At 43.5% G+C, this 22,663-nt stretch overlaps 4 protein-coding genes across 4 annotated transcripts; 3 read left to right on the top strand and 1 right to left on the bottom strand.

Annotated features, from left to right (window-relative positions):
* Window positions 1-387: 387 nt before the first annotated feature.
* Bfra_006862 (putative gpi mannosyltransferase protein) lies at window positions 388-6,576 on the top strand (the record flags this gene model as incomplete). Its single annotated transcript, XM_037337233.1, has 3 exons — window positions 388-839; window positions 887-6,230; window positions 6,308-6,576. 3 exons carry the CDS (start codon window positions 388-390, stop codon window positions 6,368-6,370), a joined length of 5,859 nt encoding a protein of 1,952 aa, XP_037198599.1. The 3' UTR covers window positions 6,371-6,576.
* Window positions 6,577-10,375: 3,799 nt separating this feature from the next.
* On the top strand, window positions 10,376-10,640 carry Bfra_006861 (uncharacterized protein; the record flags this gene model as incomplete). Its single annotated transcript, XM_037337232.1, has 2 exons — window positions 10,376-10,434; window positions 10,499-10,640. The coding sequence occupies 2 exons, from the start codon at window positions 10,376-10,378 to the stop codon at window positions 10,638-10,640; spliced, it is 201 nt and encodes a 66-aa protein (XP_037198598.1).
* A 2,115-nt stretch (window positions 10,641-12,755) lies between these two features.
* Window positions 12,756-13,144, bottom strand: Bfra_006860 (uncharacterized protein; the record flags this gene model as incomplete). The annotated part of the gene is made up of 2 exons (XM_037337231.1): window positions 12,756-13,013; window positions 13,088-13,144. The coding sequence occupies 2 exons, from the start codon at window positions 13,142-13,144 to the stop codon at window positions 12,756-12,758; spliced, it is 315 nt and encodes a 104-aa protein (XP_037198597.1).
* Window positions 13,145-19,062: 5,918 nt separating this feature from the next.
* On the top strand, window positions 19,063-20,724 carry Bfra_006859 (putative velvet 3 protein; the record flags this gene model as incomplete). The annotated part of the gene is made up of 4 exons (XM_037337230.1): window positions 19,063-19,127; window positions 19,203-19,270; window positions 19,322-19,402; window positions 19,451-20,724. The coding sequence occupies 4 exons, from the start codon at window positions 19,063-19,065 to the stop codon at window positions 20,722-20,724; spliced, it is 1,488 nt and encodes a 495-aa protein (XP_037198596.1).
* Between the last annotated feature and the right edge of the window lie 1,939 nt (window positions 20,725-22,663).

The following is a 22,663-nucleotide window of genomic DNA, read 5'->3' as shown; positions in this document are numbered from 1 at the left end:
AGGCTGGTGTTCCCTCTCTGTCCAACATCATAATTATCAAGACTTCTATACTGTGAGACACTCTTTCATATTCAATTCTTGCCCCTCTTCATCAATTACAGATTATTTAATGAGAATAGAGCTTTTTTGTGCCCTATTCTTTTCTGGGTCACTTTCAGGAACTTCAACACTGCGGCTTTGGGGTTTATCTAGAAGCTAGTTCAGTCGTGTGTGATAGAGATCGCCTTCCCATCAACGAAGCTACCCAACTGCTTTGTACAGGTACTTGTGCGATGCTCTTCCCTTCAAGGCATTCATGGTTACTGACAACAATTAGTTAATAGATTCTCTCTATCATACCCAATCACTCAATTTTAGCCGTCACTCCCAGATATAACGATTTGCAAGATGGACGAAGGGTTCACAAATGGCAAAAGCCATTCGCAGTACCTACAGAATATGCTCCAAGGAGGTTCGAGCGATACGATTTCGCGTGCAACTTCACCAGGTCTCGGGTTTGGGGCCAACGGAATCGATACCGACAGGGAGAAACGATACAGGCCCAGAACATTTCCCTACTTCAAACTATTACCATATAAAGTCGAGGAGGAGACCGAACGTAATGTGGCGCTGGCAGAAATTATTAAGCAGCTTTATATTGCTCTCAAGGCCGAAGATATTGCACCTGGTGCTGTACACTGGACAAGAGAGCTAAGAGCATGGCTGAGTCTGAAATTCGACATTACTCGTGCGCTGCGTGTGAAGCTTGTAAAGCTCTATTACATGCTGTCGTTGGCCCCAGGCTTGGACTTGAGCAATGGAGAAAGATTTGAGAGCATGTTTAGATTCCTTTTGACTAGGTATGTTGCATCGTCTTCATTATTCTGCACAACTAATGATCAATTAGAAAAAAGCATCACCTCAAACCCGGAGCAGATCTTATTCTTGATTGGAGACCGCTTTGGAGAGAAATCAAAGGTCTCGTTCTTCCCCATGAAATGGCGGCACATCAGGGTAGCCGAAAGCGAAGCCACAAGAACGTTGCGAGCCTTGCAGCTTATGCATCGCAATTTTTTGATCCTGGTGAAAGAAAGGCCATGTTCGAGGAGATTCTACCATATTTTAGTACCTCGGATTGTTCATACGCATTCATTACCCTTGGAGCTCTGAACATGATGATGCCGACTCAGCCATCATTAAATGAATCGGGCTTACTTCAACAACCACAAGATTACCTGCCTACCCTTTTTCATCTTTGGTCACTTGTCAACCGCTCTAAGATTTTTGACGTAACATTTTTAGATATGTTTTCGAGGCTTGCCCGAGATTCTGTAGCTAACGAACATGTCAATTTCTCTGAACATGGTATATTCACAAAGGAACAATCCGATCTTATATTTACGGCAATTTTGAGGTTGACCGAGATACCTGTTGGACAAGCTACCACTCCATATAGTCCAATGGTCGACATGGCTTCCGGCCTTGGGGTATATCTTGAAACAGACAAGAAGCGAACACCCGTTGGATATACAATTGCACGATGGATAGTTATGTCTCTTTCGCCATTATCACTAAACAGCGAAAATTCCATTCTGTCAAATCTTGAGGGGTTGATACAATCCATTGATACATTTTTCCATCCGTCGAACAACGGAAACTGGGCAGATATATTATCACAGACCGTCTTTCATCTCGTTGATTTCTTCCTCTTGCGTTGGAATCGGGAACAGAGTGGCGAAATGGACACACCACCTGCGCGACGCATTACTCCTGAATTAAAGAAGAGATTCGTCCTCATCCTTAAAGACGTAGTTTTCATGGGAATCTTTTCCAAAAGATCAAAGATTCTTAACTATTATTTCGTTGCACTTCAAGGTCTAGCAAATCTTGAACCAAACTTAATCTTGCCAGGAGCAATGCAGAGATTCTACCCTTCCCTTCAAGGTTTGGTTGAGGTCCATCGAACCTCTTCATCTCTATGTAGTCTTCAAATGCTCGCCAGTGTTATGTCAAAACATAAGGGATATCGTTGTCATATTACAGCATTGCTAGCTCTAGCTTTGCCTGGTATCGATGCCAACGATTTGTCCAAAACCCAATATACTTTGAATTTTATACAGGCTGTGGCATTTAGTATACCATTTACGGATCTCACAAAGAATCACGATGGTATCCATGACACATCCCTTGCCATTCAATGGGTACAGGGCGAGATGGAACGACTGGAACGAGATGGCCCAAACGTGGAGATCGATTATGACAGGGAGCTCAGTGATGAGGACGAAGCCAATATCTTGCGGTCTTCCACCGCAGGCTTTGGCGAGTTCGTCTTAGCTCTGCTCGGGAAAGTATTTACCTTATTGGAAAATTTACCTGAACAAAATCGGCTGCGAACCGGAGCTCCGGAAGAGAACGTGGTCAATGTTCTACCTAGCGCTCTCACACCATTGTTTTGTTCTTTGTCACCTGATCTCTTCGACATGGCATTGGAGAAAATGGCAGCTTTCATTAATAGCCATGTTGTCCACCAGGCTAGAGATGCAATGGCATTTATCGTCAATTCAATGTGCAAGGCTAATCCAGAGAGGACAATAAAGCTGCTTTTGCCGATGCTTGTTGTTGGTATCCGAAACGAGATTGACTTCAATGATGCTGCATCTAACAGGAGTGGTGGTTCTGACGTATTGCCTCGCGACCGAGCTTTAGTTTGGCATTTGAGTATGCTTAGCATGATTGTTGTTCATGTCGGAGATGCAGTCATGCCATATAGGAAAGAACTTTTTGATATAGCTCTTTACATGCAGGAAAAATGCTACGGCCTCGCCACAACCCATGTCTCTAATTTTATTCATCACCTTTTGCTCAACCTCACCACAATCTACCCTGTTGATACTGCCCTATATGAACCAGAAGTTTTTGAGAGAGGCCTTAATGTCAGCGATTGGGGTCGCAACACTAAACCATCCGAATTAACGATAAAATGGCATGTGCCTTCCTCCGATGAGATCAATCTTGCCGTTGAAATATTCGAGTCTCAAGTAAAGACCTCAATCGAGAAGCTTGACAATTTAACCAGCGATTCTCCAGCCGTTTCACGAAAGGGTAAGAACAAAGAGTGGTCAGATGAGGTTGAAAGAGCTCTCACACATATTCGGTTGATGATGTCCGGTGTTTCTGTCCTGTTCGATCCCAAAGCAGCATCTGGAAATTTACATGGGGAATTTGATTCAGATAACGACATCGCTATGAATGGAGATAATCCCATGGAAGGTGATGATGATCCTTTAGCAGAAGCTTCCGAAGATGAGGAAACCAGACCTCAATTTCATTATCGTGCGGGATACCTTTTGGAGAAAGACAGCCCAGCGTATGTTCGTATACACAAACTTCGCGAAGATGTTGGCCACTTATATTGCAAGATGCACAACTTCCTGATGTCGTATCAAGAAGATGATGTTGCTTGTTTCACCGCGCTTTACTTGGCATACAAATCATGGATCACAGATGTTGGCAATGAGAAGTCTGCTCATACCTTGGAACGAATGAACAAAATCTACCTCTCAGAGATTCGGTCTTTCAAAGTTACTGGGCTTAGGAAGGTATATCCAAGACCCCTGTTGATTAAGCGCGCTGGAAGCTATCACCTACAGCGTTCCAAACACAACGCATCGGCACGACAGAAGTCGGATCTTGATAAGGAACTTCTTTTGAATCTAGCAACATCAGCCATCTCCCAATATGCCGAAGTTCGAGTCACGGCTCAGCAAGCTATGGAGTCAGCTCTGAAGAGCGTCATTGGCGGTCGACCCCTAGTTGTACCCCAATTACTAAGTGCCTTTAGGACAGCTTTGGAAACAAGTGATTTTGACCGGATCAAGGGGTGTCTTTATACATTATTATTCGGTAGCCTTACGAAAACAATATCTAAAGATTGGCGGTTTGCGCCAGAGCTAATTGATCTATATATTAAGTCTGGATCTGTCGATAAACCCTCCATTCAAAAGGTAGGTAATACTGCCATGTACGGAGGATTGATTGAATTTGGCAGAAGAATGGAGACCCTTGTTGTCCTCGACCAAACTCTTATTCAAGAAATAGAACCACAAGAAGATTGTCACTCCACTATCAAGACCAGGAACGACTTCATTGTTGGGCGACGTGTTAGAGTGGAAGAAAAGAAGTGGAAGTTAGCAGTGGAGCTTACTGAATTTGCAAAAACTGCTCACTGGAAGCTTGCCGGGCGTTGTACTCTATTCATCAACAATTTGGGTCTCCGAGTGCAAACACTTGCACCACCTGAAATGATTGAGCTCGCTACGCTGGGAGCCGTTACTGAACATCCCGGGCTTCGAGCAGCTCATACTGAATTCATGACTCGCATCCTGAATCACATTGAAACTCGTGCTATTTATGGCCATAGCTTCGAGAAGTATATTCGTGAAGAGGAATTCCAGCCTAACAAGCTCGAGATTTCCGTGGATAATAAAGACCCCAAGTGGACCAAGAAGTTCTTGGACTCTTTCGCAGAGCCTGGACAGCCAGAATATTATTTGGATCGCGATTGGCCCGGATGGCTTGTCTGGGGTAAGAGCTTTTATGCCATGCGAGCAGATCCTATAGAATTCACGGATTTCGATGAGCTAGAAAATTCTGCGAGAAAGCAGATTGGATCTCTGTTGACATTAGACTGGTATCAAAAATTCTTCATGTACATGAAGCAAGAACCAAGAGACACCTCTGCAGATCGATTTCGAGTGCAGAACACAACTTTACTAGTTCAAACGTTCGAGTTAATGCATTCCGGACTCACTTCAGCTAACTTTGATGACATCAAAGAAGAGGTCAAAAAAGTATACGAAGATGGTAGTGACAAACATCAGCATCGTGCAACAGCAGAGATCGTGGCTGGGCTTATGCTTTCCACATATGACTTTCCAAACAAGAAACGTGATGAGGTTTGGGCTTTCTGCTTACCTATCATGTTGAATGTTTTCTCCGAAGGGTTGACACCAGAAAACTTGACTTATTGGGTCACCGGTCTTCATATGGTTATTGGTGGAAGAGATCCCAGGTCATCAAGAGAACTTTTTGATTTCCTTGTTTCATTCCGATTAGATATTACCTCCAATGCAGCCTTTAAGGATAGTTCCAAAATTCAGCTCTTGGATGTTGCTATCTCTGATGCTGGTTGGCATTTCCGCAACGACGAGCCCATCCTACGAGATTTCCTTGACCACATCGACCACCCGTATAAAGCTGTGAGAGAAGCAATTGGCCGCGCAACTGCTACCATATATCGTATGAGATACTTTGAGGCATTCAGAGATGTGGATACTCTTCTAGAGGCGAACAAGTCGGCTTCTTCCATTGGTATCAAACCTTACGAACCCACGGAAGATTTCTCTTCAACCATCCGAGACGTCTTTAAGCGACTAGAAGCTTGGCGTGGTCAACGAAATCCGGGTGAGCAAACACCAACCTCGTATACCAACGGTAGCAAAACTGTATTGTTATGGCTTGATTCCACTCTGCAATCTTACGAATGTACCCAACTTATTAGTTTCTTCCCGAATGTATTTATGGAGCAACTCTTACATATGATGGATGTCAAAGAAGATCCAGAACTCCAACGTCTTGCTTATCACGTATATCGCCACCTTCCCAATATTCCGTTCCGTGCTGGTGAGGATGGTGAGTTTATTTCGGCCCTCATCCGTATCGGCAAGGTATCCGCATCATGGCATCAACGTTTACGAACCTTGATCAACATGCAAGTAATCTATTTCCGTCGCATATTCCTCATCCGGCCCGCCGAGCAACAAGCTCTCTTCACAGCCGTTGCCGAGATGCTTGAGGACCCACAACTCGAAGTCCGTCTTGGTGCGTCTACTACTCTTGCTGGCATGATTCGATGTTCGCCCATCGTTCTTCGCAACAATATCCTATCTTCTTTGCGCATCAAATTTACACAAGCTCTCAAGAAGAACCCTATGCCGAAGAAAGTACAAGGTGTAAGCACACCAGTGAATTCAAATGCTCAGATTATCAAAAGACATGCGGCTGTTCTCGGATTAGGTGCCTTGGTCAACGCATTCCCATATGCAACACCACCACCCGAATGGATGCCAGAGGTATTGGCTACTTTAGCAAGTAGAGCTGCAAATGATGCCGGTGCAATTGGCAAGACTGTGAAGAGTGTTTTGGCTGATTTCAAGAAAACTCGACAGGATACTTGGGTAACGGATCAAAAGGTATGTTTCTGTCACTCTTTTACCTTCTGCATTCCACTCCCCTTAAAACAGTACATATAACTAATCGTTCACAACAGTATTTCACACCCGAACAGTTGGAGGATCTAGAAGGCGTGCTCTGGAAATCCTATTTTGCATAAGGCAAACGTCGCGATGGCACGATACTTGGGGTAGAGCTTACGATGGTAATTGAGATTTACGTTGAATGATTTTGGAGAGCATGGGTGATGATAACATGGATGGGAGTCCTTTTTTTACTCGATTGAATTACTAGTAGTATACCCCTCAAAGTATACTCTCGGCCCAAGCTACGATGCGAACAAGAAGATATACATGATATAGGTCGACTCTTCTCGCTTGCTTGGGCCAGGACTAAGATCACGAATACAAAATGGGATATTGAGACGTCGAAGCGTTGAGAATAGGACGGAAAGGGATACAATGGGTTATGGCATGAAACATGATGAGCAAATGAGAGTCGTTGATACCATTGATGATTTTGTGGACATAGGCATCTATTTGTGTTAAGCATTGATGTTGCATTGCATTTGGTAGCGTAGGGTTTAGGGAATACAACTTAATTGTATTAATCGTTTGATATGAATATGAAGATTGTGAGAGTTGGGGGTGGATGATGAGTTTAGTGTTGGGTTTGTGCTATTTATGTTGCTTGGGGTAGATTGTGGGAGTATGGTATGGTATGTTGGATATCTCTGAGATACTTCCCTACGAGTTGGACTGGATATTTGCAGCGTGGAACTGAAATCCCTAAGGGTGAGATAGATAGAGTAGATAGAGTAGGTATCTGATAGATTTATGGGCTTTGGGGTAGGTGGGATGAACCGCGAGGGGAGATACAAGTATGTGGAAGGTAAGGTGGTGGATGATCGGAGTGTGAGGGATTTTGTGTGTCTGTTCTGATTTTCTGTGTTGCTTCAGGGGAGGAATGTTTGTATTTCTGCCATATTGCATATACAATTTAAGTATTGTTAAGGAGGAATATTGAAGGGATATTAGAGAATCTGTATACACATGTATGTATTTCGACTCAACCTCGGAGTAGACGCTAACGATTTAGATACCGAAGAGGGAGAAATAGTATTAGGATTGAATTCGGAATATCCAGATGAATGCAGATGGATGTGTTAGACTATTGATATCTTTCTGAGAGGATATTTGGTTGAGGAAAAGAGATATTGTGAGGTTTGGAATTTCCTAGCTGTTGCGAATCTCTCCGTCTTTGTATGTTTTCTTACTATATTTAGGTATTTATATGCAACCGTTGTATGCGTATTCTATCTTGAAGGAAATCCCTCTTCTCTCTCCCTCGGAACTTCCATTCTGTCTCCCTACTATATTCGAGTAATTGGGCATAAAAACGATCAAAATCTCACCTCTTCCCCTCCTTCCTATGTAATCAAACCGTCTTACAACATCACAATGAGAATTTCCAGTAGTATTCCTCACAGTTCTTCTTCTCCAATCAATGTCATGTAGTGAGATACTGTATCCTATCTACATACATACACCTACCGACTCAATCAACAATTCCATCTCTCTTCCCCTTCCTTCTCCAACCTCACACTCAATCCTCGTTCCCAAAACGGCATCCTCTCAAATCCCAATTCCCATGCCCCCACATCCCATCCCCGCTCTAATATCACAAGTCCCACAGTCGTTATCCATCGCTCAGCCCAGCCCATCCCATCCCATCCAAACCCAACCCAAATCCGCAAATCCGCAAATCTATGCCCAAAGAAGCTCCTCTCCCTTCTCATCACCACCCAAAAATTCCCTTCCATTCCCTTCTCCCACCCCCTCTAATCTAATCTCAACCCCTCTGATCCCACTAACCCAAAAAATCCAACTGTGGATCCCCAAAACCGCTGGTACCCAAATCCCGCACTTTCTGGTACCGAGAAACATGGGTTCACCACACCCAGAATTTCAACCCTCCTAGCTATTTCCGCGTCTTCGACAACCTAATCCGGGTGGATCGGATGGAGCCTCGGGGGATTAACTTATCTCGCTGCATAATCTTTTGCCCCTCTCTCTTTCTCGTAACGAGCGTGTGTACGAGAGGTGATGTACGTGCGAAGTTGGAAGAAGGAGGGTACCGGTCGGTATGTTCCTTTTTTTCTTCTCTCGCTTCGCTTCGATGATCGGGGAGAATGGAATGGAATGGGAAAGCAAGCGAGCAAGCAAGCGGGTTTGCGTTGGTAATCTACGGAGGAAATGGATGGGGCTGTGCGTGCGGAGTTTAAGGAGGAGAAGGTTATTGTTATTGATTATGGGATTGATTTTGGGATTGGGATTGGGATTGATGCAGATCAATGATCATCCGCGAGGACATTGGAAATATTGGATTTGGTGGAGATGGCTTGGGAGCAAGGGAGTGAGGGAGGGGGTGGAGACAATTTTCTTGTTTTCTAGAGGTACCGAGTTCTGTACATAACGATACATAATACTCATGTACATATTGCATAGCTCAGTACAAATACATACACACACACTTCCACAAAATTAAACATCTACCCAATTCCTCATACCCGGTCCGGTCTGGTGTTGGCAATCCCGTAAAATATCGGTACCCAGTACATGAATCATAAATCACAATTGTGATTTCGAGGTGGAAATTTCTATTTCAATCTCAATCTATTTTTCCCTCTCGGGGTTTCCGGTCTTCGGTCATTCCACGTGAATCATCGTACGATAATTGACTATCCTGTCTTGCTTTTACTGAATCTTGAAATCGGCATTGGAAAGCGATGGATTGTCTGAGTCGGACGTCAAAAGTGTGTTGGTTTTTGGCATGGGGGACGTCACTTTCTGATTTTTGGGTTGCTGGAATTCCTGTTTCTATTCCTGTCTTTGTGTCTGGCATGGGGGTAATGACTTTTGGGAATTAACATCGTATGGTATCTAAACTTTGGTATTTTGACTTTGATTTTGAGTTTGGTGGCGCTGGTCTTATTTTAGAAAAAATCTCAGGGGGGCTGCGAATCGTCGGAACAAATCTGCATCGGCCCAACGTATCATGTTTCGTGATGTTCTATCGTAAATTTAAGAACTACAGGTAATTGTTTTCATATGTTGGGCTATTCGAATGTGCACTTGGGGTTCGAATTTACATAATTTGCAAGAACCAAGCCCGTTTAGAGTTCAGAAAGATACCCAGCTCGGACTAGCTTTTTACGTTGAAGATATTGAGACTGGAACAGCTGAAGACATTTATAAGAGAGACATAGTAGTGACGATCCGGCATGAACCGGCCTGTCAAGGAAAAGGCTGCCATGCACGACGTATACACCCTCGGACATTGTGGATTCATGTAAACTGCTTGAGAGACATCGTGGCGACATCCATTTGGTGGGAGAAGGACGAATCGGAAAAGGTGTTAGCCACCCATTAATAGACATGTTTGAGTAACGCGTACAAGGGAACCTCCCACAGTAATAGTACTTGCAATAGCTCTTGTATGCATATGAGTCAGTATGTGCTTCTGCGCTGACGATGCTGATTTCCTGGGTCTCGGCAGAACGATCAAGATAAATTCAGGGGGTTTTTATTGCATGCAGATCATACAGACGATAATATTGCATTGCTCACACTAATGATTACTGACATATACATCGTGTGTCCCAAAATAGCAGTGTTGACATTCTCAAGTATATCTGATCAATATTTAATGTAGTGTATTAGAAGGCATAAATTATCAATCCAATGGTAGATGCAGGGCGAGCGTTCTTGTCATGTTATCATTATTACTTTGTAACACATCACAGCTTTGCTTTGATGCTACTCGAGGAGATGATACTGGCAAGTCAGGAAAGTTCGTATAAGCTTGGAAAAGTAGCATTCAGAAACGAGGCGACGAATGATCCCCCTATCATTGACCAAGTGTACTCAGACGCTTCCAATAAATCATATGTGGAAAGAGATGCATTATCTAGCATGATGTTTCTCGAGATATTGATTAATAACTGATGCTCAATAAAACAAGACAAGAAGGAGCTTGAGAAAGACATACATCGGCAATTATTGCAGCCTTAAAGAAGTAATCCGAGACCGATCTCGTCAGTATCATGAGACGTCAGTATATCATGTGGCTCTAACTGCTCGGGCATATCCGGAAGCTGAACACTATGGCTCTCAGATTCAGATATTGGAATTCGTCTGCAGAATCTGCAACTGTGCAGACAGTGTATAATTTTGAGGTTGTACGAAAAAAAATAAGTAACGCTTTGAATAATTGTTGGGAAGTACAGGTTTTTGACCCCCAATAACTATCGTGAAGCCTTGCTTCGCTCTTTCAGGTTCACTTCTTATATCCCAGTTGCTAATGATTGTCTTGCAATATTTCGTAAAGACAAGGAGAAGGAGGTTCAAATGACTATTTCCTGTTGGTGAAACAAATCCTCGTTCATTACCGGGCGAGATATAGTTATGGAGTCTATTAGTGGTGATAGCGATTGACAGAAAGGATAATCATGATGACTGAAAATGGATAAGTTTCACGAATGATGACACGAATTGGGACACTGACATTACAAGTGTCAGAACTTGAGATGGTATTTGCTTCATCAACCTTAAGAGCATGTTCGTTGCCAAGGTCTTCCCGAAAGAACGATCTCTGCAGACCATGCACCAATAGACTTAGGAAGAAGGTATTAGCCACGCAACACGATAATAGCATTTCCCTATTTTGATGACTGCACGCTGCATGCAACCGATTCTGAATTTTGAGAGTTGTTGCGAGCGAAAATCGTATGAGATCCATATACCTGTAGGTTTTCCGAACAAACATCTAATCAAAATCATCTTCTGTTGAGGCCCTCAACTTTGCATATCTCCTTCCAATCGCTCCAATAATAAAATCAGATGACTGCCACAGTATGCGCACTAGCGAAACATAAAAAATTGTACATGGGGTGGTGCTACTTGTACCTGTGTGATGTAGAATTGGATGGTACATTCATATAAATCCTTGCACAAACTTCTTCAAACTCGTGCCCAAATGTGCTTGATTGTGACGCAGAAGCATATTTAAATGATTTGGAGTTATGTAAGAAAGCCAAGTGAAGACATGTGAAAGTAAGTCAGCCCACTTTGCTCTTACAGACTTGAATATTTCGAGTGGAAGTTAAGGAAATTTATGTGGGCAACCATACGAACTATCTATGATATTCTTAATCATTCAGGTCAAAAGTCGTTACTTTGGAGCAGCTATGTTGAGTGGGTTGAGAGCTACAGGATCGTCATGTAAGCCCCAGCGCTGATGGTGCTTGCTGCGCCACTGCTTTGATATCCCGGGGGATTGTGATACCAATGCTTAATAAATTGGATTCGAACATTAAAATTATTCGAGAACATCAGCTCCTCCCAACTATGATGGATGCATTGTGTGCTCGGAAGACAATATGTGGTCGGCGTTTGAGTCTGAGCTACAATTGACTTGCCTATATTGAAGACATTGGACCACGTATATAGATTCAATTGACTCTGCTATGATGCTATTATTGTTAGCTTTTGCCAAAAGTTGAAAAGATGTTTGATTCATGCTGTCATGTGGTTTCATTTTTTAATAGAAACGTCTAACGATTAATGGGACCAAAGAAGAATTGCAGGTGAACTAGAAGTTGGATGATGTCTAGGACACTTTCGTTCCGGAAGAGACTTTGTCCTCGACAATGACCATTCGAGAAATGAGATAAGGGCGAGGGGGTATCAATCCTAGTTCGTACTTCGAAGGCCGTGGTAAGGATTCCTAACGGCTGAACCGTGCAAGCGGCCTTCGGCAAGGACCCTTGATAATTATCCGAGTTTTGGATTTAATGAGCGATCCGGTAGCGATTTAGAGTTTCGACAACTGCAAGGACTCTTGATCGGCGGCAATTTGGTCGGCTGTGATGCATATACATTACGATGATTTCTCAAGCAGATATACAGTACTGCCTTATTCGAAACCCTCGAACTTTTCCTTCCAAGGTGACCTATCTACAGCAATTTCATAACTACAAGAACAATGAAATTACGGACTGATAACAGCCAATGATTGACGTAGAAGCGAAATTCTATTGAAAATCCTTGTCCTTGTTTGGCCGGGGATTGAGGTCAACCTCATTAGACGTTTAAGATAATATCGAATTTCATCCTTGAATCACTAATCCATCCGGTCCTATTCTTGAAGTCCTGTAAGATGGAGCCCTGGCTTTAGGATACGAATTGCCTTGACTCTTGAATCTCAAATCTTGATATGTACCCCAGCCAAGATTTCAATGGTGTGGAGATTGTTAGAATGAACATTTGCTGTCCTGGTTTCGACTCGAATTGTGCCCTAATCAAATTGATTTGTTGATGTATTTGACTTTTTCGCACCCCCGAGTTATTTCTGGTTCGGGAATATAACCCGAGACATGAAGACGACACTCTCCGTATTGGGCTTTCCGATTGATTTATCGTTTTATCTTCTAGACATGTTCTACCACATTTAGGGCCACCGCCAACCAAGTGATACATTTATACTCAATTTAGAAAAAAAGAGAGGTCTACTGAAAGTACCGATACCATGTTTTGTTCCGCAATCCGTCGCCTTAAAGGAGCTTGATCTGTGCAGATTGTCTCGGGAACATTGATAGAACCGCTGCTCCATCCTTTGCAGAAGGTGCACAGAAACCAAAGTCTGCCACCAAACAACCTATGAATCCTGATTTGATGTGGAGTAGCCGGCACAGGGTTGACAGCTTCCCCGATGTTAGAACTTAGGAAAACCTTCATGGAGTTCTATTGTGGATATCAATGAGTGAGTTTCAGCGCGGCCAGTTTAAGTACCGGCATATACCTTGCAGGGCTCGCACTTCTTGATTCCCATTACCCAAATCTAATTTCGATTTATCGCAGTCTTGGCGTTCCATGAGCACCTACCATCTGTTTGTCTCCTCGTAAATCTCGGTTATTAGCTGTTAGAACCGTCAGAACCTTCCATGTAAATCATAGCACTGGCCGTTGGGCGGTGACAGATGTCAAATATAATAACAGTCAAGTTACGGACTAGCATGCAGGATCGTCAGTAAAACGGTTGATACAAAGGTGCATGATAGTTGGGTAGCAATATGAAGTTCTCGGCATCGAAGATCCGCGCCACTTCGTCACAGAGGGCTCGGGAGCACGTTTGGAGAAGCGCCGGACATATGATTATAGCTTGAGGCACATCCAGCATAATTTGACCCCTGAACAATGACCCTATATGACATCTCATATGAGATGATACTGTCGCGTCCGTAAGTAGGCCTGCAAGATTTAAATCAACCACACAAGCACCAGAATACCGCAATCTCAGGAAAAGACCTGAGCCGAGGCCCAGCTCAACTAAGCAACGCAATGTCAAAGATGATGAGTGGATTTAATGTTCAGATGCAACAATTGTCAAGGTAGAGACATAATTGGGCCTGTAGTAATTTGCCCAAGCTGCTATCGTAAGAGCTGATTATTTTGTGTAACTCGACATGCAGGGAAGATCGCCGGCAAGAGGGTCGAGATCTCGTTTTCTGACATGTCGTTAAGGAAATTAAATTGCCATGTGTCTCCCTCGTCCGAAAAGGAAGCGGGATGCTTCATGTAACGTCCCGTATGTCTATCAGATCACAGATGAAGGCCAATATTCATGCGGCGAAGAATAGTAGTGACAAAATCAAGGCAGAAGAAGTTTTTGATAGAAGAAAGGTCAAGATTGTATGCTGTGTGGCCTGTGGCGTGCATGATGATGGCCCTGTTCTGCATGAGCCCGCGTTGCAAGACTGACTTATTGTGCATCTGAGTGCAGCTGTAGATTTCGACCCAAGAGTGATCTGTGCAGCGGAAGAACGACCGACAATAGTTCCATATCCCATGTTCAATGGTGTGTGAACGCCGGACGGTGGCTCCAATGCCAGATGAGATTTTATCAAATACCCTGAGTCTGATAGGGCCTTAAGGCTTGAGCCCTGTATAAATTTCTAAGTTTCTCCTTCTAGCATTCCGATGTACCCTGTAGATGAGGAGTATTCGCCGCACATAGGCTAATTTGACATTAAGTGCCGTTTCCCGATCAGTTCCGGGAATTTCCAAAATGGAATCTTCGACCGAAAGTGATAGACTTGGATCAAGAAGTTAGTGGAGTAAAAGAAGATTTGGACATCAGAGTCGTGGAGGGTGTCATGAGCATAATTAAGAAACTGGTATCTGGAACTTCTGGGAGAACATTTGAACATCTCAATGCTATATTGTCAGTCATGATTTGATAGGGTATGTAAAATGTCGCTCGATGTATAGTACATAGGAGGATGGCTGTACCTCTGTATGCGTCAATCCATGCAGTTATCTCTTGGCCTGACTACGGCTCCTAGAGCATGGTTATACTATTTCCCGCTTGGAATATTGACTGTGGGTATTTTCTCTGGAATTTATTAGACAATCGGATCTTGAATATATTTCTCCATACTCATTTCACTATGGTGTTTTCCAATCTTTGGAGTCGGACTCGGACTTGAGACTGCTTTGCTTAGAATCGATTAGCCTATGTTCTGGAGTAACACACCAATCCATGTCCCTGTCACTTCAACCTCCACGAAATGAGGTAGGTAGGAGGAAGGACATAACGTTGCATGAAGCCATTCATATCCTGTTACCTGTAGCGGTTATAGATTAACCTATGAGCAACAGATGAGGTTCCATATCGTCATATGATACGTCTCGCTGCAATAGCAATTTAAGCGTTTGACAGGTTCTAGCCTTTGGATTCCAAGTCAAGATTCGTTCCCTGGAATTCAAATGTCAGTCAGTGACCACCAATACAACAGTAGCATTACCAACGGGCAGATTGTCTCTCTGATGCGTCCACACCCGTGAACATCCAGCTGTATTTTAAGACGATGATTTTGGATTTTGCTACATATGTTGAAGCGGATTAACCGGTATTGGGTTCCTAGTAGTCAGCACTTTTTGGTAACCGATATGCTTTGAAGAAATTGGAGAGTAATTTAGCAATGGTTCCAAGGGATCCGAAAGCAATGCGGATATGTTACAAGAGGATATGCATATGAACATAGTATGGCTGTATAAGTCACATGGTAGTTTGCGATATGCTGGTAATCTTACATTGACTTGTAGCTGTACTTGGATCGATATTATATTGTAAAAATGATAAAAAATTGATACATTGGCTGAAATATTGGTATGTTGATAGTGTTGATGAATTTGCGTCGTGGGGGGTAGGCAGTAAGGTTGAATGTGTGCGTGTGTGTGTGTGTGTGTGTGTGTGGTGGTGGTGGTGGTGGTGGTGGTGGTGGTGGTGGTGGTGGTGGTGGTGGTATGAGCAGCCACGAGCTACTGATGCATAGCATGGTCTCCCCCCTCCTCCCAAAATCCCTGCATCTATCATATTGATATACCTACCTAGGTATAGTGTGTTTATATAGTCGTCCTACCTACGTATATACGGATAAATTCCTCGCGTATAAAATCTACTTGTAGCTACTAGGTAATTACTGTAGATGTACGTGCATGCAATATTTCCTGTTTCCCGGTCGTTTACAACCGTAAAAGTACTTCGGCCATCGAACAGCAAGGTGAATGAACGCAAAAGGCAGCTCAGAAGAGATAATTTCCCAATCGATAGATGATATGAATTATCAAGCATTCTGTACACACACAATATTCTGTTCTCGGCCAATTCCAATTGGGGGTGATACTTCTTCCTCATCGACATCAATCAACTACAGCAGGTCGGCCAAGGTAAAGTAGGCAAGTAACATCTTTTTACAATTCTTTCTCGCGCCTATCATATATCATTTCACATCCGATATTCCACTCTTTTGGGTCTTCGTTTGGGTTGCCGACTGCTTCAATAAACGCTGTGCATGGTGCATCAAATTAAGATCTTACATGAATTGATGGAGCTTGTGCGTAAGTCCCGCGTTGTATTGTGTCAATGTACTGTTTTCTTTTTTTGTTTCATTTAATATGAGCGCCTCTTTACTCAATTCATGTGTATGGGCTATTTCCAACGCTACCTTTTGGCTGTAGTGTATGCATTGAGACTACTAGATCTGTGGCACGCCTGCCAGATAAGATTCTTACGTCGGGGTGAACGTCTTCCTCCAGCTACCTCCGTACAGTCTTAAAACGCCCTTCCTCAACGTCATTTGCCCTTGGAAATTGGAAATTCCGAATCTGAAAATTGACTCGACCATAGAGTCCAGAACTTCCAGTACAGACCAAACTGACGACAAGATACCCATGCTAGATGTTGGCAAATCCTAAATTAACAGCCACGGAAGAGAAAAAGAGGCATCTCGACGGAAGGGATATTAGATCTCGATTGGTTTTTATATTGTGGCAATCATTTCTATCAATATATCTAATATCTCTACTCCATAGATAATGGACTGTGCGGCCCCATACCATGTCACTCTACTTTATGGACAAGGAAGACTAAACGATATATGTACCCACACTATCTATCAATTCACAAACGAAGAATCTTGGAAACGTTCACTACTCTAATCTAATCATTTCATAAGGGTGAGACGATCGGTATGACTCGGGCTCTCACCACTCAACTCGCCTCGCCTCAACTCTGCTCTGCTCTGCTCTTACAACTGGCATATGCGAAGTACCGCAGCGGGCGTACCGGGAACGAGGAGACTTCGTTCCTACTACAATATCACTCATCTCAAATATATCTGGGGTGCTAAACATGGGTATGAGGAAGAGCGAGCAGGCATGAAGCGCTTGTCCAATGTCCTTCTTTTAAATAAAAAATATTCTATCGAGGTTCTAGATGGGACCTGGGGCCCTGTCATCTTAACTGGCTATCAATGAACAAGGCGAGGAAATTCAAGTGCTTCATCGAATTAAAGCTTGACTTCGGCAACGGGCAACATAAACGCACATCTCGTCTCCAAAATCTTCCACTTAATCACTTACACCATGTTCTCATAAGCTAATTCGCCTCATTCCATATTTTCCTTCTCTTTCTTTGCTAGTCTATCGCCTTAGCCACATACCCATCTATCTATTTCTTCAACATCACACCTTTTCCATCGTTTTGAACCAATAAAGATATCCCTCTAGCCTTTACCCTATAGGTAATCTTGAAACCCATAACGATACTCTACGTTTCCAACTCGGCATTAATCAGACTCCTTCCATATCATCCTAGATTCCGGAAGTGTACCAGAAATTTCCCGTTTGGGTGGAAAGCAGCCATAGGGATCATCCAGATCTCTCGAAGTTGGGGAAGAGCGATACAAATTTAGCCTGGGCTTGCAGCTGCCTCATCGGAACCCGTTACATCCATCACTACCATCGATACCACTACCTAACGGACTTCTTCCTCGAAAAAGTATTCTTGTACCTGACCTCCCAAGATAAATTCTAATTAGAGCTCATCACTTGTATTTTGCTTGTCCTTATACAAACAACTCAGATGAAATACATCACATCGATACATTTCTTACCTGCTCGACAACGAGAACTTGGATGTATCGTTTGCATCACAAGCTCATAGCCTCATATAAAGTCTTCAAATCACCTCATTCTACAGACAGTAAGGTATAGTACTTACTCGAGAGAGAGCTTCAAGACGTTACTCAGTTTAATCACTCGATTGCTTTGGTTGGTCAGAGAGCATTAGAAAGAAAATTCCTTCTGTCCCTGCATTTCTTATCCGCGCCATCATTTTGTTCAAGTCGAGTACCGAGTATCGCTGCTCGTGAAGCACCAATCAGAACTGCTTAAAGTCTTACTCACCCGGTCCTTTACATCAGTCGCATATTGTCAGTTTTCATTTCTTCAATACACGACCGTTGAATCTTTACCTTGTGTACCTACAAGTTCACCTGAATCGAAGACTCGAGGATCTTGGATAACTCTACATTCACGGCATTGATATCGTCGCCAAGAGTTCCTCAATTATCATAATCAAAGTGGAGAATTCTGTCCATTGGTTTTCGCATCTGATATTCCAAGAATCTCCTCGATATCAAGTTCAGCCTCAAAACAACAAGATACCAAACCCAGAACCTCCACATTTTCTTGGGCGTAAGAGGCGGTTCCCTCTCAGTCTTTGCCAGCGTTTCTCCGCGTCCACATACACACCTTGACAGACAGTACAGTTCTCTGGCGTACATCATAAGATCGAAAGGAGGAGACACTGTAGCTGCGGACTGTCTTGGGCGGCACTACCTCGAAGGGATCTCGACTCCGTCAAAGATTATCCAGGCCTATAACCACCAGTAGGGTTATAAATTATTTAAAACGCCATCAGAAATCTAGAACATATGCTTCCCGATCTTCTCTTATCCAACGCCAGTACTTTCTGGTTGTCCTCAAATCTACCTACGCCCTTTCACCTACTCTCAAAAATCGATTACTCTCACTTTCATCGCAGCCACAGAACGCCATACAACAACAACAACAACAACAATAAGACCAAGGAATCTCACCTTCTTATCTATCAGTATAAAGCTTCTTCGCAGTTGTTTGTTTTCTTGTTAGTAATTAGGAGTCGGACTCAAACTTGGACTAGGACTTGGACTCGCGAACGCCAGCCAAACTTATCTGTATCGCAAGTACAATTCATCAGAAAATAACGAGATCTCGGATCTATAAGAACATCTTGCCTCCCTCCTACCTCCCCTATTCCTGAGCCCATTTCTTGTTATTTTCTAGTCACACAATACTCGAACTGTCGATTTATACATTTGTGACGCAAGCACAGCACAAAAGTATACGATCAAACCGAGGAATAAAGAGATTTCGAATATAGATAAAATAATTTATAATAATAAGTATGAATTCTCAACCATTGCACGACTTCGCGCAGGCGCAATCTCTCCAGATTCCTGGATTGCAAAGGTATGCCCCCCATTAGTCCAGCCATACTTTTAAATTCGCCTTTGCTCGAACAACTACTAATGTATGATAATGAAGCCAAGACTGCAAGCTCATCATAAGACAACAACCTCGCTACGCGAGAGTTAACATGGGCAAAGAGAAAGGTAAATTGGCCTACAGTCTTCTATACTGGCATAAATCTAATTCATTTTCAGACCGTCGAGCAGTCGACCCTCCGCCTGTTGTTCAGCTGTTAATATCACACGCGGTCGACCCCAGTGAACGTTATATTATAAGTATGAAAGCAATCTCTGTGGCTTTCTTTCAATTGCTAACTCTTACAGACCCACATTTCTTTATGAAAAGTAGTCTTACGCCGGTCACAGATATGCAAGCTGGGACATCCCATGGAGCTTTACTAGCAGGCACTACTGTTTCATCTTGTCATCGCCTGAAGGATCCGGAAACTGACGAATGGGGCGCGTATTTTGTATTTGGCGATTTGTCGGCCAAGATAGAAGGTACCTATATATTGGAGTTCAATCTTTTCGAGAGCCGCGAAGACGAAGTGGTGTGGATGGGATGCATTTCGTCAGATCAATTCAACGTATATTCGTCAAAAGCTTTTCCTGGAATGATGGAGTCGACCACTATGACCAAAAAATTTCAGGAGCAGGGGCTCAAGTTGAGGGTTCGTAAGGAGCCTCGGTCGTTGCTCAGAAAGCGCGGTCCTGCGTTTGATGATTACGAGCCCAAGAAATATCGTGCCAGAATTCAAGAGCCGGACGAAGAGTCGGGTTCTCCCGAGGCGAGTAAATACAGCGAACAACACCAAGCTCCCCATCAAACTACACGTATGCAAGATAGATACTCGGTCTATTCTCAGGAATCCTCATCACCGGAAGAACGCCGGTTGAAGCGTGTAAGGACTGATACCCTTTCAAGCCAATCGCAAAGCCCAAATTTCAATCAACAAGCTTCTGCCGATTCACTTCAATGGCATAGAGGGTACGCTAATGTACAGCAGCAGCAGCAACAACAGCAACCTTCTTTTGCTAGCCATCATGTTCCAAGCCAACACCCTCTGCAGAGTTACAACGACTATAACTCCTCAAATTATGCACATTCTCCCCAGGAAATGACTACACCGGTTCGAGATCAGTTCTTTTCGAATCAACTCTCGAATACCCACATCCATGACTCACCTCAACCCAGATCTTTACAATTTGATATGAATAATCAGCGCCCATCTCCAACATACTATCATGCACATTCGCAAGGGCCACTGCATTCGACCGTGCCTATATTGTCAGAGCCCAATCCAATGAATCACAGGCAGACAACCAATTATCAAGCTATGGGATATCCAGCAAGATCACATATTTCACACAGTGGTCTTACCGGAATGCTACCGCCATCAAATCTCGGGAGGAATCCTATTGCGCCTGGATTTCCCGGCTATCGGAGAGACACTGCATATGAACCACTTCCAGGAGAAAGTCTTAACATAGGGCAATATCCAGAGCAGGGTCATTTCGGCCTTCCTCTGAGAGATCCTTACGAAGGCCGACCCCCCGCACATATTGTGGCAACATCACAACCAGAATATTATCAATAAGGTTACAGAGAATTACCATTCATCAGACAAAATAAGAGCTATATTGACCTTCACCTAAAAGGACGTCTCATCGATAACGAAATATCCCTTTCATTTATCCGTTTCATTGCATATAACCATACTCAGTTCCCTTTATTTTTCTTTGTCAATCTCCGCCATTCATGGCCTTTTTGGTTTTCATTTGTTTGTTCCTCGGGTAGGGACTGGCTACATAGGCACGTCTTGAAGCCTCTCCTTCTCTTGCGTAATTTTCTGGGTTGGGGCTGGGTGCATATAGCAGGGCCTGGTATGGAGATACCGGGCAGCTTCGAGGCGGCGCTAGGCATGCATGGAACTCGCACATACTCATCTGAATAGCGTTCTCTCCATATTTTCTTTTTGTCGATTACTCTCCCATCATTATCATTTCTTTATAAGCGTTTTTCCCTTCTCTTTAATCGCAGGTTCGCGAATTGTTTCTTCGGGCCGGTATACCCAGGGTGATATTGGTACTCACGCGTAGGGCCGTGATGAAAAATTGGAAACAGGGCTTCGGTCAATTGGGCATTGGGCATTGGGCATTGGGCATTGGGCAGAGCTGGGCCGGACAACAATAAGGAGGAATTGGGTGGATGGAAATTGTATTATAGGATGGACGGGCTGGCGAAAATTCGAAGAAGGATGCATCAGTTGCAACGACGGCGGCGGAAATTTCATATTGGATGCTGCAATCACTATAGTTGACAGCTGGAAAGATTGGCTGGGACTGGGAGGATTGGGGCAGAGCAAGGAATGGGAAGGGAAGGAAGGGAAAGGGAAAGGGAAAGGGAAAGGGAAAGGGAAAGGGAAAGGGAAAGGGAAAGGGAAAGGGAAAGGGAAAGGGAAAGGGAAAGGGAAAAGATGCCGGCGAGCTTGGGAGCGAAAGGGTACACATATATAGTAATAATTGGGAGGCTCAATGTAGCATAGCATACTAGCAACGTATAGTATTCCGCAAAGTCGGATGGCATTTATTCACATGTAAATACGTAAATACAAGGAATTTCGCACGGGAATGCGTCCAAAAAAAGTCGGTTTCACATCTTGCAGGAGTATTTTTGTGCCGAAATGGATTTTTTGTGAACGAGGGGGTTTCACGTGGGGTTTATGCCGAGCCGAGGAACGGGAACGGGAGTGGGTGTGAGAGTGAGTGAGAGAATGCGGATGTCATTTAGATAGACGGGGTGAGTATGTTTGTAAATTTTGGAGATTGATAAGGAATGCCAATAGTAATATTAACATCAACATCAACATTAACATTAACGGTATCTCTTGGAATACTGCAAGTAAGTTGGATGTATTGAATTGGAGATTGTAGAGTTGGAGATTTAGGAATTAGGGGTGCTAGAATTTCCGGGGGTTCTCTATCTGGGGTTGATGATGAGGGGGGGAAGGGTTGTGATTGGTGCGGGTTTGGACGAGGAGGGGAGGGGAAGCGGGGAAGAGGCGGAGGGGGGATATATAGAGATGGATTTAATAGGATGCAGTATACATTACGAAAGAACCCGGGGTGAATTTCGAGTGTGCATACATACATGTGCCGAGGTAGATTGGTTGGGTTGGGTTGTGTAGGTATGGAGGTATGGAGGCAGGTATCTAGTTACTAATATTCACACACGATTGATCACCGATTGAGTGGAGTGGGAAGAACTAGGTAACCTACCTATCTACCTGTCTACCTATCCGATTTACCATCTTCCTTTCTTCCCTTCCTTTCTCGTCAATCTACTTACTGTAGTCGAGGAGTCTGGCTGTTTAACTCTCTAGCTGCTCGTTCTACTCGTAGCTTTCTGTTTCTTCCCCCAACTCGCTATCTATTATCTTTGATTGATGCTTCGTTTCTTTACGCTCTTTCTTATCTTGGTATTAGATATCTACTTTTCTTCTGTTGTGTGTGTTGTGTTGCGTTGTGTTGTATTGT

Source organism: Botrytis fragariae (assembly GCF_013461495.1).
Source record: "Botrytis fragariae strain BVB16 chromosome Unknown tig00000000, whole genome shotgun sequence".
NCBI lineage: Eukaryota > Fungi > Ascomycota > Leotiomycetes > Helotiales > Sclerotiniaceae > Botrytis > Botrytis fragariae.
The sequence above is the reverse complement of the archived record's forward strand: the minus strand, read 5'-3'. Positions and strand labels throughout refer to the sequence as shown.